Genomic DNA, 11,619 nt, shown 5'->3' with positions numbered 1-11,619 from the left:
GGGTGAAGCCCAGAGCCACTTCTTTCAGCAGCTGGACTCCACTCGACAGGAACTACTCGTCTCCACCCAGCCTTTGACCCCGTGGAGGCCGATTCCAGCCGGCTCTTCCCGAGCATCCCCCGCGGCGGTCGGGAGCGGATCAGCACCACGGCCAGCGCCCCCGGCCGCCCGCAGCCGCGCCCCGGGAACCCAAAGGAGCGCAGGAATCGCGGGAGAGGGAAGTCCTGCCTCCGTGCTGATGCTTTTTATGGGGACCAGACACGAAACGAAAGGTCAAAGCATGCTGTTTGACCTCCTCAGCTATATTTTAAACCGAGGAAAGGATAAAGATCTTTCACAGAAACAAATGGAATAGAAAAGACATTTCTGGGTTACCATCATGCTTCTCACAATGTTAGACTGAAAACAATTGGTGCAGCCACAGGGATTTTTTTCCCTTCTCATAACAGTAAGTGGCAATTTGCTTGTCTGCTGAGGGCAAAGGTAACTGCTGCTGATTGCCAGATCCAGTGTGAAATTAAGGAGCTGAAAAAGTATAAAGGGGAGGAAGTGACACATTATGTTCAAAAAGATCCATTCTATATTTCACCCCAACTCCCAGCGAAGAAATGTGACAGATGACATTCCTTACAGTGATGGAGCTGGCTCTGCAGTGAGACTGATCCGCAGCACTTCCATGTATGTCCTTGGAGCTGAGCAGGAAAAAGTTAGTGAACCGCTAAAAAAGTGCAGAAGTACAACCAGCATCGACTCTTGCTTTCAGCCAAAAGAGGAAGACAGAGACTGGATGTACACTAAGACTCAGGACTGCTTGAAGTACCTGCAGGATCTGCTAGCCTTGAGGAAAAAATATCTTGAAAACATCAATAACTTGAAATCCATGCATATGGCTTCAGATTCTCCAGCATCCACAAGATCATCCAAAACTGGAAAAAAGTCATTTATTCCACTTCCTTCCAAAGAGCCTTCTAAGGTAATTTCAAAGAACTTTTGCCACGTGCTTAGTCTTAAGCAACAAAATCATCAAAGCTATGTCACCTGTATTGATTTTCTGCATTACTGCTTTCAGTCAGTTGTCATTTTTCTTTTGCACCAATTTAAGTGTTGCTAAATACGTTGAGATTCTTTCTAAGCAGTGTAAAATTAGGAATGAATGACTGGTCATGGAAAGAAATGTATATGTCTCTGTTTGAGGGGGGAAATGTTGGGAGAGAGAAAGTAGGAAAAAATTCTGAGTATGGAAAATGTTGGAAATGAAAGAGCAAGCTCTGACCTTCTACTTGAAGTACCTCTGAGTCCTTCACTATGATTAGTGAAGTCCAGCTTGACTGACAAATGCAGTAATCTCTGGGTTTCCTGGCAGTCTTATTATTGACAAAATTACTTGCACAAAATAATTACAAATTCACTGAAACAAACAGGATTTTTTTTTTTTCTGAGCAGTCAGTTAGTTTGTCAGTGCTACATTTAGCATCAGTGCAACCTCTACTGGTAGGATGTGGGGCATGAGGAATTCTTAAGGTTTCCTTTCTCTGTTCATTAATAAGTTGGTGGGTCATGTCTAGACAGTGAGATTCTTAACCCTTTACTGTAATGAAAATACAAAAATAAAAATGGAATATCATCTTTGGTGCAGATTATTTTCATGTATCCTAGAAATAAAAGCTTTATAGGTTAGCATGTCACTGGACTGTTCAGTGGTTACCTTGACTCTGGACTTGATTCAGTGAGGACAAAACAAAGGACTGCAGCAAGTGGATTGATCTGTTTAGGTAACATGACTGCAAACAAGACTTTAACAGGAGACTCACAGGTTATCCCATGCAGTCTTTAAGCTGGATAATAATGGGAACGGTGGGAAGAAGGGATGTCGGGCTGAAATTACTGATTAGGCCAGGTTGACGTTACATAATGTTGCTGCCATATTTAGATGTTCTGTCACAGAGCAGAGTGTCAGAATGGTTTGTGAACTTCTGAGATGTGCTGCAGAAAATACTGCTTAAGAAAAACACCAAAGCTTAACTTGTTTTTTGTTAAACAATTGGATCGCCCACAGTCTGAGGCTAAGAATGCTGTCATCTGATTTTGGCCCTGTGAATGAACAGTCCTGGTAGTGACTGGCATGCTCACTCCATCACCCATCCCCTTGGAAACAGACAGGAACACCAGCAGAGTATTCTTGCCAACACAAATGGCAGAGTCACAGCTGCACACCTCTGGCTTTGTAAAAATTAGGGAGAGGTCAAGAAGCCTTTTACACAATTCAGACTATTCTTCCTAGCTACACATTTTATGTCCACAGATTGCAAAGTTTGTGTTATCACCAGGCTTGAATTGTTTTGTCCCAGGCTACCTGCTCTTATTAAATTACTTATCAGTGGGAATTCACTTCTTTCTCTAACCTGCTGCATGATTTATAGGAAGGTAATTTGTCCAGACAAACCTGTCCCCATGGGAGTTTTGATCCAAAGATCCCTGGGTCCTGGGATCTCACTATGGATTCAAAATGTGCCACTTGTGTCTAGTGGAAAAAAAGAAGAGAGGTGGGTCAGATGTGGGGAGCACATTGACATGTCTTTAAAATGCCTTTTAACCAATAAGGGCTTAGTCATAATAGCAGTCACTATTTCCAGTAGATGTGTGGTAGCAGCTATCTTTTAACACTTCTCAGGATGTCAATCAACCCATAATGTCAGGAGGGGAATCAGCTAGTTCATCTCTCTGCCTCCACAGCACAGGGAACAGGCTGGTCCTTCAGAGGTGTGACATGGCATGCATCCTTTTCTCTCATTGAAACCCAGGGTAGCAATTTTCTGAGCTGGTATTGCAGCCTGACACTATACCTGACTTGGACCAGCAAGGAAAATATATGTCCCTTCATTAGGTAGAGCCTGGCAGGAATTATTCATCCCATTTGTACCTTCAGAATCCCTAACCCAGGTTTTATGACTGCTTCAGCATTTATAGATAGGCATTTCCTTTTTCATCAAGACAGGCTCCTAATTTTAAACTGTGTGCCTTTCCTGTGGGAATTATCACAGTGTTGAATGACTCATAATTTAGCGCACACCATCCTTTTTAATTTCAAAAAGACTTCAGCAATTTAGATCTGGATTAATTTCACCTAACCTAGGCATTTTAATCAGATGCTTTTATTAGTAACAAAGTTACCCCTCAATCCCTTTTCAGCTGAGAGAAAGAGCTGCCTGCAGAGGAGGGTTCAGCCTACTTAAGGCCTGACTCATCTTCTGAAGCTACTGGAGCCCAGCATTAATTACAGAAGGAGCCCTGCATGACTACATTTCTAATGTGTGTCTCCTTAGGAACCTAGTGCTAGGCAGGATAAATTTGGTCATAAAGCCCAGCTGTCACTTAGCCACCCAATTAAATGGCCTGGTACATGGATTCTGAGGGATTTCAAAACACCTGGCCAGTAGTGCCCAAGTGGAAGATACTTGTTGTTGAACATGCAACAGGATGGATATTGGTTAGATATCTGCAGCCCTGCTTTCTTTGATTTCTACACTGTGGAGTAGTTTGGACCTGTGTTTATTTTCTGACAGCCTGAAATGTGGCATCAAACACATCTTTCATATAGAGTATGCTCATTAAGAAATCATTGTGCCCAACCCTTGGCTAACTATTTTCTCCTTTGTCTGATCAACAGGCATCTATGGAAAGAAAAGGCACACAGTCCAGTTCAGATGTAAGAGAAGCAATAGCCTTCTTCGACTCAGTGATTGCAGACCTGGACTCAGAGAGATGGCGGAGAGTTCCTGATGTGGATCTGCCAAATGTGGATGTCGATTTTGATGGTGCAGTATAAACCAGCCAAATATGATGGGTTTTGGGGTGCAGAGGGTAGAGGAAGGAAAGGCATTGTGACATCACATTTGTTTAATGATTTATTTAATTAATCAGTTGTCTTCTAGTTTTGTTTCCCAAATCTAGGACCATTATATGCAATATGTGAAATTACAGTAATGTCATTTGTTCGCTGTTGAATGGGTGCAACTATTTTATGTGCAGTTATTACATGGCAAATATAGCACGTGCAGGGTTGGAATAGTGCTTGCCTTCTGCTCAGGGCTGAACTCCACCCTTGCATTTGTATCTCAAGCTGTCTATGGAGAATGATAGAAAGTATAAATGTATTTTTTTCTTCACTGGGTGACTCCTTTACAACTATCAAAAAAGAAGTCATTTGATGATTAGGCTAAATAACTGGAGGTTTCCATCAGAAAAAAAATGAGATTGCCCAAAGAAATGAAGATGTGCCAATTTAAGGTCATCCTGTATAATCAGCAGAGGGATATAGATGTTTCTCACCTTTGCTTCAGGCTGAGGTGATTAACTGAAGCAGGTCATTTTAGCAGTGCCCAAAGAGTATATTTGAAGGGAGTAGCTCTCACATACATATTTATGCTGCAGGTGTTGGAATTCTAGATAAAATGAATCCCATCCCGAGGGATATCCTGCAGTGAAACCAGGTTTGTCTCCTGATCTTGCCCCCAGGAAGGACCCAGCAACCACCCTTGCTGCGTTCCCTCACTGTGCAGATAAAAATGTCACTGACAAGCTGTTAATCCCAGATTGTCTTCTGTCTTCCAGTTGCTACCAGTACGAGTGAACACAGTCTGCATTCAAACTGGATCCTTCGGGCTCCCCGGAGATACTCACAAGACACCGCCCAAGCAGCTAAGCAATCCCAAAGAAACAGTCAGAGGAGAACCACTGGCTCTAGGAAAAGGCTGGAAAGGCATCCCATGTACCTGCCCAAAGCTGTGGAAGGGGCATACAGCACTTTAAAATTTAAACCTAAAACACGCAAGAAAGAATGTTGAAAGAAGAATGTTCCCTCTTTGTTCCCTTTTCACTTGAAGACAGAATATATGAAATAGGGCATGTAAGACCTCAAATTTTTTTTTTGTTTTGTTTTTTGTTTTTTGTTTTTTACCACTGATCCATCACTTACACTCCAGAAATTACCTGTGCAGTCACTGAAAGTTCTTCACAGGGGACGTATTTTAAGCCATGGCTATTCCAATGTTGGACTCATATGAGGGCTTAAATCATCAAATTTTCTGTGCCTAATAATACTGCTTTGTCATTCAGCTTGGTGGGGGGAACTCCAGCTTGACAAGCCTTTTTTTCTAGTGCTGTTACAGAAAGCAATGATTCAGAGATTGCCTGGTGCAGTAATTTTTCTTCTGACTCCAGTACTGCAAAGCATTTCAAGGAATTCAGCAAATATTTTGGAGTTTTTGCAGAGGTGTTTCCAATGTCAGAGCAGTGAAGCAGAATTTTCTCCTTCTGTTGCTTGTGAAATTTGTACGTGCCATCATTGACTCTTATGTTCTGAGAGTATACAGCAGCACCAAGATACACTCAGTCTGCAGCACGAGCAGAAAAGAGCTGGAGTGAGGAAATCAGCGTTAGAAACTTGTGTTTAGGGTAATAGTGTGCTCCAGTGTGTTTTGTACTCTGCTTGCTATTAGAAATGGTTCTGTGGTTGGATGCATCAAAATAATCACTGCACCCAAAAATGTATGCAACTTGTTTCAAATGGTTACACCACGTGCTAGTTTTCATCTAACACCCAGCTGATGAATCTAGGCACCCCAGAGTTCACTAGAAAAGCTTAAAGTCATGGAGAACACTTTGTGAATAAATTGGAGCAAAGGTTGTTCTCAGGGGCAGAAGAGAACTTGCAGACAAAGCCACCGCATCACCTTTAGATTATACCAAATATTTGGAATTCTGCTACTCCATCATTAAAGACAATATATCAGGATGAATGAAGTCTAGAAGTGTTTCTCTTCATCTTAAAGGGGTTATGTATTCCATGTGATACTTGGAATTAATAAGACCCATTCTCTGCCTGTCAGAGCTCATACTTTGTCTTAAGAATTTACTAAAGTGTTTGGGATCAAGCTTTTGCTTACTTAGATTTTTTTTCATCTGGCATCATTCAGCTAGTGCTGGACTATGACAGATGGATCATGGCAGCACTGGTATGACCAGCTGGTGATTTGCTAGTGTTTCCCTGTTTCTATGATCAGTAGTTTTTGTGTCCACAGGCTTGGATGAATTTCCTAAGGCACTGGCCATCAATATAGCCCATCTGATATACGAAAACCCCCATAAACCTTGTGCCCTCACACAGAATATTTGGTAGGTGTTAATTCTTGCTGATTTGTGTTCCCAGTCCTTGGGACTAAGTTATTCAAAAGGCATTTCTGCCATGGGCTGCAAGTATATCTCTGAAGTTAATGATCTAGGCCACTTTCTGTCACAAGATAGAAAAGTGCCAAAAAAACATATGTTCCTCCATTCAGAGCTGGCATCTCCTGTTTGATGAAAGCATTTTGATTCTTTTTCTAGTGATGTTTGTGAAGCAGATGGAAGAATTGTTTCTGTAGCACTTCAGTTCTGGAGGTGCTTTTGTTGCTCTTGGCCTAGTTTGCATTCTCTTGAAAATTACCAGTTTAAATAACATAATTGATACATACTCAAGAAGAGTTTAAATTAAGGTCTGGGTTTTGTCTCCCTGCTGTTGGTGCTTTTCACAATAGTCTGTATCCTTTATATTGTGTTGCTGCCTTTGTACCTCCCCAGTTCTGTACTGTGCACCCTGAGCTGAATGCCCTTTAAACTATTCTGCCTCTGAATGTATTCATGGAGTTCCACTCAGCCAGGTGGGATAACCAGAGCACAGCTTGTTCCAAACACACCCCTAGGATCTGGCATGTCTCGAGGCTGCAGCTCTGTGTATGTGTGAGAGAAGGGGGACAGTGCTCAGAACTGTACATTTTTGGCAACTGTGTCACCCTGAAACTCCTCTCCAAACAAAATTTCATGCTGAAGTTTCCGAGGAACATTTTTACTGACTGTGTGGGCATCTTTTTGCTACTAGAACCTGCAACATGGATGGGTGCTGACAGGAAATCTCACCATCTTGTTTGAGTTACTACAACAGAATTATGCATGTGCATAATTAAAATACTGATGAGAAAAAAGAAGAAAAGAAAAGGATTCCAATGTTTTTCTGCCCTGGTCTGTGTTTCATGTTCATAGTGCCAAGGTTTTATGCATTGGAGTAACTGATCTCTTTGCTATTGTTTTAAGAATGCATTTTGATGTGCACAATCAGACTGCTTCAGCATGTGCAAAGCAAGCAGTCCTTCGCTGTAACCTCCTGTCTGTCCTTGTAAAACAGACATTTCTGATCATCTGGTTGTGATAGGGGGTGAGGGTCCCCCTGCTGACCAGCAGAGAACCTTCAGTGTGAAATTGGGTTTGCTTTTATGAATAAGAGACAAAGTGGGGGGGGCAAAATCAGATTTATAATCGAAATCAGATTTATAATTTCTATTTGGATTCTGTAATTTTTCTCCACTTTTCTTAAAGTTCACTTCAAGCCAGTCATCATCTTGGAAAATTCTAATTAAGTAAGTAAAATAAACCAGTTTTTCTCTGAGAACATGTTCTATCACCTATCCCATGAATACAGGCACCTTCCTTCTTCTTCTAGCATATTAGCCCCTGTATGCTCCTCACTGAACATGGCTCAGCTCCAACAGAGTTGTGGAGAGCAGTGCCTGCATCTCAGGGCACTCTCTGTGGAGGTGGGAGTTGACGCTTCAGAGGTCTTGTGCTCGAGCAGCTAGCGAAGCACAGAGGGAGCAGGAGAGAGGAGAGGGGACCATCTCCATCCCAGTGTCAGCTGCCTCCTCAGAGAAGGATTTAGTGTGGATGGCAGCACCCTCTGTATCATCCCAAGACAGAACCCTGCCCCTGCCTGGCACTGGCTCATCCTAGGCAGCTTTCTACACAGCTTCCAGGAGCAGTTGGTTGCCCTACAAAAGTGCTTCCCATCTGGGCTGAATCATTCCCTCGTGGCTTCGCAGGAAGAGGTCTCTGCATGGACACTGAAGGGATTCTCTCTGTCGTGGCATGCCCTCTAAATGACCTTGCTGCAACCTGCAGGTATTTTCACGCATAGCATCCTAGAAATTAAGCAGCTACTAGAGGTGTTCTGACAGTGCCAATCACACAGAAGAGTTGTTCATGACCGGCAGAGCTCTGAGTGACCTAGATCTTTCTAAGAGATTGTTAGTGAGCCCTCTGAGTCATGCCCCCAGGCCGTGGTAATGAAGGGCATCAACCAGGAGCTCTATCGATCAAGGTCACTGTGCGCCAGTGTTCCCTGCAGCACTGATCCCCAAGAGCTCTTTCCCAGAGTGCACCGTAATAATAGGCAAGATCTTTGCAAAAACATCTCATATTTTGTTGTTTCAAATCCAGCTCAGCTGAAGTATTAGGATATGTCAGGTCCTTCTAGCCTGTGTCATTGCTGAGTGCTAGCTCTGAAGTGGCCCTGGCTACAAATTTCTGTGACACCACATCCCCATCTGTCTTTGAGAAACTGAAGACACTGTGTACAAGAATCCAGAAACTGAAGAGAGGTGAAGTCTGTTGAAGGAATCACGTCCTGGAGGATTCAAAATAATTTTGTCTTTTTGGGTTGAGCAACTCAGTGTAATCACAATGCATGTAAGCGAGGGGAAATCGTAAGGGTCTTTGGCAGAAACAGAAGAAATATAGGCAGCTAATGGAAAGTTGGCAGCTGGACAAGATGTAAGCTCTGGTTTGAATCTTGCAGTGCCATAAAGTTACGATGAAGGCAGAAGGTGTCAGTATCGCCTCGAGTAACGCAGGAAGTCCTCCAAGGTAATGCATAGAAAAATTCATGGCTATCTGCTGCTCCAGCTTTGAGGGGGTGTATTAAAAATATTAGATTCACACCTAGTGGGTGTCTTGAAAATTTTCACAGCTGTTGGGTCAGTTTGTCATTCTGTTTGGGTAAATTTGGGAGAGTGCCTCCTGTGATTTGGTGGTGGGACAGGCCCACAAGGAGATGAAAGCAGCACGGAGCTGACCAGTCACAGCAGGCTCTGTTTAGGAGGGTTTTGCCAATTTTTGGGCCTGTAGCTCTGAATTATGCCCATGATAAAGAGAAAACAGGCTGCACAAAGTTGGTGGAATGACTCTTTAACTATTGTGAATTTAGCAGGTAGAGAAATGTTCTGCAAGAATTTTGAGGGCAAACCATGACAAATGAGCCCAGCTGCTTCAGACCAAACTGAGAAGCAGAAGCTAAAGCCTGTTGCTTGATTAGCAGCAATTTAGTGCATGATGACAACTTTTCTACTACTAGGCTTGTCATATTAAAATATTGTCCATCTTTTATAAGGCAACCATCCGAATGACTCAGTGACTGTGATACCCTGACTCCGCACAGAAGATGAGGTAACCTATTAGAGAAAATATAAAAAGAATTTATGGAATTAAAAGTGATGTATTCCACCCTTTAATAAAAGTGAGATTGAGAAGGAAGCAAGACTTTACCAAGAAGTTTATGGCACTGACAGGGAGGCACAGCACATGACAACAAAGTAAAATAAGTGATTGAGCACAAACCTTCCACAATTAAGCGCTGGAGACTGTCACGGCATCAGCTCTTGAAGATTTCTAGACAGGTAGCTAAAATTGTGACTTGGCCACACGGTGGCAGTTCATTCCTAGCTATTCTGCAACCCTCCTATTTCTGTGAACAAGAGAACTGAAGATGAAAGTAAAAGGGAAGTTTTGTCCTGCTTCATCAAGAGACAGTCAGTGTGTGTATCTGTTATTCACCTCTGCACTCCTTATTTCCCAGGCAGTTGTTTGGCAGTTTCCAATGATCATTAGTTCTTTAAATGAGTTTACTTTTCCAGGGAGAGATTTCCTTAGGCTATAAACAGCCATGACATCACAGGGGACACTGAGACCTCAGTAAATCATGGCTGAGAGGGTGACCACTTGTCTTTGACTGTGGCTGGAAACAAATGGACAAAGTAATGTCATCGCTAGGAATAAAGCACTCTAAGGTACACAAAATACAAAGATGGATCAAAAAAAATAAGCAGAGGAATTTAAGATTCAGAAGTTCAGTCTTGAGATAGGTCTGAGTTAAGGATTCTGACCTGATTCTGGAGTTTCTCCCAAGGCCCAGGAGAATCAGTATATGATTTTCCCAGCTTCTTGGGGTTTGTAATGCTGTTATTCCAGAATTTACTAATCCAAGCAGTTTGGTTAGTCAAAAACTAACCTGCTCCTGCTCCTGTGTCTTCCAGGGGTATGTTTTTATTTAGGGCATGAAAGCTAAACTTCTATATTTTTTTCCTCTTTTTTATGCCAAAATACTAATTTGAAGGGGGAAAAAAGGAAGATGTCTTTGCACTGCTTATGACTACAAGTCAGCAATGGCAGATTTAGTTGGCTCTGTGGTCTCAAAATATTCAGACTAATAAGGTTCCCTGCATTAAAAAGAGCCCTGGCACTGCTCACATGCAGGCTCTCAGTCTGTGCTGGGTTGTGTCTTGATGTGACACTGGGTCCTTTTGAACTGACAGACATGCAGCCATCATATACAGGTATTTGTATGTGGAACAGCAAGGGAGGAAGGGGCTTGCTCAAGGATAAACAAGTTGTTCCTAAGTTAGAGCTAGCTTTAGTATCACTTCACTGAAAGAACTAATTCATAGCATTCTTACTCTTCAATAGCTTCACTTTTCAGTTTCCGATATGCAGAATTAATTTTACCACCCTCACATCAGGGATACAGATCATTGTTGTGCCAGGAAAGCGAGGGGATTGGTGGAAGGACTCTGGTGCAAGAAGAGCTGACCTGCAATTGCAGTTGAATAAACCCAAGTGGGCACACTCGGGGCAAGACTTGCACTCATCTCAAGTGGGATTTTCAAAAGGCACATAACTAGCATCAGTGGGAGTAAAGTGACTCTGACAAATGCACTGGTGCCTGACTGCTTCTGGAAAAGCTGGTCTGGAGCCAAGCTTGAGCAAACACAGCTTCACTTCTAGGAATTAAATTAGACTCATGAGAAGTCCAGAATTAGGCTAGTCTTTCTGCCTGTAAACCTATTAACTTTAAGCCCTGGGGTTGTGTCATTCTGAGTTTGAAAGGACTGTCCCGCACCTCTGTCACATTTCTGCAGCCCTTGCTGCTCTCCTCCTGCAGGGCTGGGGGTGTTACTGATCTTCCCATTTAATTTGAGCCTGAAGAATTTGTTGACAATGTTCCTCAAAGTTCAGTTACTTACAAACCCAGAATTGATATAAATGCTTTGTGAATTTGAGAAATCTTGCTGCTCTTATTCTCACACAGCTATGTCTGAGGGCTCTTGCAAGAGGCATTCAAAACTGATGTACTATTAAAAATAAAAAAAAGAAGACATGAAGAAGAAAAGAAAATCACATCTGCAGTGTCAGAACAGTAACAAGCAGGTGTAAGTTGGTTGCTGCAAAGAGAGCACAGCAGAAGCAGTAAGCAGGCAGTTTGACCCTGGTGAGCTTCTTCCAGAATCACTGTTTAACATGAAAATATGAGATGAGAGAACAACAATCCAACATCAAGCTTTGAATGTCAGATAAAAATGCCAGTTTTTGTATGGTTTTCTGAAAATGCCAGTTGTCTTCCACTCAAATCTGATATGAGATCCATTAATTTCCTCTTTTCGTTCTGTCAATAGTTCAGTTATATTGGTTCTAAAAAGA

At 42.4% G+C, this 11,619-nt stretch overlaps 1 protein-coding gene across 1 annotated transcript; it reads left to right on the top strand.

The window, feature by feature from the left end:
- The first annotated feature begins 559 nt into the window (after positions 1-559).
- C2H13orf42 (chromosome 2 C13orf42 homolog) lies at positions 560-4,844 on the top strand. Its single transcript, XM_058045507.1, has 3 exons — positions 560-973; positions 3,668-3,815; positions 4,612-4,844. Exons 1-3 carry the CDS (start codon positions 560-562, stop codon positions 4,842-4,844), a joined length of 795 nt encoding a protein of 264 aa, XP_057901490.1.
- Positions 4,845-11,619: the final 6,775 nt, after the last annotated feature.

Source organism: Melospiza georgiana, chromosome 2 (genome assembly GCF_028018845.1).
Source record: "Melospiza georgiana isolate bMelGeo1 chromosome 2, bMelGeo1.pri, whole genome shotgun sequence".
Lineage (NCBI taxonomy): Eukaryota > Metazoa > Chordata > Aves > Passeriformes > Passerellidae > Melospiza > Melospiza georgiana.
This window is presented reverse-complemented; position numbering and strand designations above follow the sequence as displayed.